The sequence below is a fragment of the Myotis davidii genome, unplaced genomic scaffold (genome assembly GCF_000327345.1).
Source record: "Myotis davidii unplaced genomic scaffold, ASM32734v1 scaffold1509, whole genome shotgun sequence".
In the NCBI taxonomy this organism is placed as follows: domain Eukaryota; kingdom Metazoa; phylum Chordata; class Mammalia; order Chiroptera; family Vespertilionidae; genus Myotis; species Myotis davidii.
Genome location: NW_006299480.1, coordinates 795,812 through 799,238, shown reverse-complemented (window position 1 = coordinate 799,238; position 3,427 = coordinate 795,812). Strand labels below are relative to the sequence as shown.

At 62.2% G+C, this 3,427-nt stretch overlaps 1 protein-coding gene across 1 annotated transcript in view; it reads right to left on the bottom strand.

The window, feature by feature from the left end:
* Positions 1-3,427, bottom strand: part of ZC3H3 (zinc finger CCCH-type containing 3) — a 69,472-nt gene that overhangs the window by 63,704 nt on the left and 2,341 nt on the right. Inside the window, exons 3-4 of the mRNA XM_015571381.1 lie at positions 2,817-3,427; positions 1,573-1,769 (exon numbers count right to left, since the gene is read on the bottom strand). The exon at positions 2,817-3,427 is cut by the window's right edge and continues 27 nt beyond it. Of these exons, the coding sequence (XP_015426867.1) occupies positions 1,573-1,769; positions 2,817-3,427 (808 nt within the window). The remainder of the gene's footprint in view (positions 1-1,572; positions 1,770-2,816) is intronic.

Genomic DNA, 3,427 nt, shown 5'->3' with positions numbered 1-3,427 from the left:
TGAACAATGCAGTTTTGAATTCAATTAAAGCGATTATCTGTTGTGCCAAATAAATTGTGTACAGCATATATCCTGCAGCACGCTACACCTCCGGGCTCATTATTCCCTAACTGTTTCCTCCTGTTTATGCGCTCTCAAATTAAATTGCTGATAATATGCGCCAAAATAAAAAATGAGCACACCTTGTCCCAGGAAAATTGATTCTCCCTTTCCCTGAACCGGCGATTGCCAGGTTTTATACACTCTGTTCCTGGTGATCATTAGTAATTCAATTTTCTTTTTATTAGCCCCTTATCTGCTGAGCAATATAGTGGCAGAGCTGACCTCTTTCGCACGGGTAAATGTTTAAAATCTTTTCCCTGATTAATTTTGCCAGTTAAGAAAAAGAGGAGAAATGGCCCGGCTCGTAGCCATCACAATGAGTAAAGCTTAATGTTGATTGTGATGGAATCTCTAATGCCAGGGAAATTGATTGAACGCGGCAATTACACCGCAACAGCCACTCCAGGGAGATGGGCTGGCCTTCTGCTGGCCGCAGCCTTTTGGTTATTTAAAACAATCCAATTTGCAAGGATAATTATGTATTAGTGTTTTATCTGCCACTTGAAATGAACAGGGGAGTTTCGATACTGGCCCCGCATTAGCAGGTTATTGCTGCAAATTACTTGATATCTGCTTTCTTTCACATAAACAGGAAATTAGGCAATCAATCACCAGAAAAAAGAGGGACCGAGGGATAGGAGGGGCAAGAGCGCCCTCTGCTGGGCACCCGGCCGCACGGCAGGGCGTGGGGAGGGGCTGGGGCTGGGCTTCCCCACCTGCACCACAGGGGGCGCCCTCTCTCCTCACCTTGCCAGGGAAGTCCACACTGGCAGGCACAGGGCGGCCAAAGGGCAGGGGGACAACCAGCCCTGCAGCCTGGCCTCACGCCTCGGCCCACGCCTGCCCTCTAGTGGCAGCTCCCCACAGGCCCTCCCTGAGGCGCCCGCCAGCCTCCTCCAAGCCGAGCTGGGCCCTGGCACAATAGTCCTGAGAGGAGAGCGTGGCCTCCACTCGCTCAGTGGGCGCAAGTCCCAAGTCAAACTGCCTGGGGCCACGCCTGCTCGGCCCCAAACCCTGCTGCCTCCGTATTTCACAGGCGTCGGCCCGGCAGTCCTCCCACACGCTCCCCGCTGCTCCAAGGGAGGGAAAGGGGACCCACAGGAAAAGTGCGCGGGGGCGGGGGGCGGGGGGAAGCCTGGCTCTCCAGGGCGGCATCAAGTGACTCCCACCTCCCCCGTGCCCACTCTCCACGGCCCCAGACCTCCAACACGAGCCCCGCCCGTGCCAGCAGCCCCATGTGCTGCCAGCACCTCACAGCGGGCCACGCCCACAACGCTCCCCTCACGCTGGCCACTAACCAGTGACTCAGCGGGCAAAGCCGGCCGTCCCAGGCCTCCTCCTTCAGGATGGCTGGGCAGCCACCCTCTCGTCCATTTCCCACTCCTCCCACCAACAGGAATGCAGCTGGGCCAGCGTGGGGCAGCTCAGGCTTCCCAGAGCCCCCTCCCAGGGCCCTTCCTGTCCTCATACCTTCCTTGATGGGGAGGTGCGTGCGGCCAGGAGGCAGGCAGCACAGCCGGTGCCGGGTGACCTGCATCAGGGCCTTGGGGGGGGTCTTCTTCTGGGCAGGGCCGCTCCTCCCCCGCAGGGCCTGCCTCCTGCGCAGGCTGAACTGGCTCTTGGCGGTGGCAGTTGGCGGGGGGCTGCTCTTCTTGTCCCCAGGAAGGCTGCGGAGACAAAGTGGCAGCTCTCAACAGGCCCTCCCCACGGAGGGGGACCCCCCAGCCCACTCGGATAGAGCCCCAGGGAAGCCCCATGGAATCGGCCCCAGGAGGCAGCCGACGGAGCCCCAGGAGTTCCCGCCTCGGCAGCACCAGCCACAGCGGAGGATCCCAGGATCCGAGCCCAGGCAGGCGGGGAGCAGAGCAGAGTGACCCAGCCCTCGCCCCACCCAGTCTGTCTCCTCCCCTCCGCAGGCCAAGAGCCTCCAGTGGAGCTGGGGAGGGGGCAGAGGAGACGGGGTGTGCATATCCCCAGCCTTCTCCGCAGGAGGGACTGTTCCCACAGCTCCTCCTGTCCCTCCTGACACAGAGGCTGCTGCCATCCAGAAAAAGATGGGGTCATCCAGAAGGGACAGCAGGACAAAGACCAGGGTCAGACGGCGGGAAGGACCTGCAGAGGGCACGCACATGAGGATGGGCATGCGCCATGTCCGATGGCAGAGGCAGGCCCTCCGCATGGCCAGAAGTAGCCACCTGACCCCAGGCCTCACACCAGGCCATGTGCCATCTCTGAGCCTCCTCAATCCACAGGGTGGAGGCTGGGAGGGGACACGTGGTCACCGTGGGCAGCTCTCCTCCCAGGGGGAACAGCTCCTCCCACAGACACACTACAACCCTGCGTATGTCTAGCCAGCACCGGGTCAGGCAGAGCCTCCTGCCCACAGATGCCGGGCCCAGAGGGAAGCTGCCCAGCAGCCTCTCCGAGCAGAAGGGGGGGTTGCTGGCACCAGACTCCACCCCCCTGCCTGGCCGGGGACTGAGGCAAGCCCCTGCCGAGCCCCCACACTCAGCAGCAGCCCGGCCTCATCCCTACCAACAACGCTCCCCTCTCTCAGGCTCAATCGGCAGAGACCAGGAGGCGGCAAGTGATGCTTCACCTCCCCTCCCCTCCCCATCACGGCAGGCGGGCCCTCCCACCAGCTGAGTCACCAGGAGGGAGTGCCAGGCCCAGCCCCACTGCCCACTCAGGACCCGTGCGGCTGGGACACGTACTTGGCACTCCCCCGCCTCTTGATGATCTTGGTGCGGCTCTTCACTTTGTAAGCCGAGAGCCCTGGGGTCTCGCTGAAGAGGGGCTTCAAGCCACTGGGTCCCACTGCTGGCTTGTCCCCCGGGGGGGACCTCGAAGGGACTGGAGAGAGCTGGAAGCCATGGTCCTTGCTGCCAGCCTCCGACTGCCAGCGGAAGGAGGAGCAGGAGGAGACCGAGGGGCTGGAGGCCTTCCACTGGTACTTGCTGCGGGGAGCCGCCGCGGGGCACCCGGCCGGCTTCTTGGGTTTGGTCTCCGGGTCGGCTCTGGGCTGCAGCTTCTCGGCCCGCTCGGCTGTGCACACCTTCTCCGCAGCTGCTCTGGGGCTGAGGGCCCTGCGAGGCGCCCGGGGGCTCTTCGTCGAAGCAGCCACCCATTTGTAGTTGTTTTTCCGGAACTTGTTGTTTTGACAGGACACAAGCAGTGAGGCCTCCGGGGCCTGCCTGGGTCCAGAAGCTGGTCGGGCTGGGCCTGCCACGGAGCCAGAGTGAGCGGGCTGATCGGGGTGGCCGGCATCGGCTCTCCTGTCCCCAAGGAGCTGTGCAGCACAGCCGGCCACAGGGTGCGAGCTCAC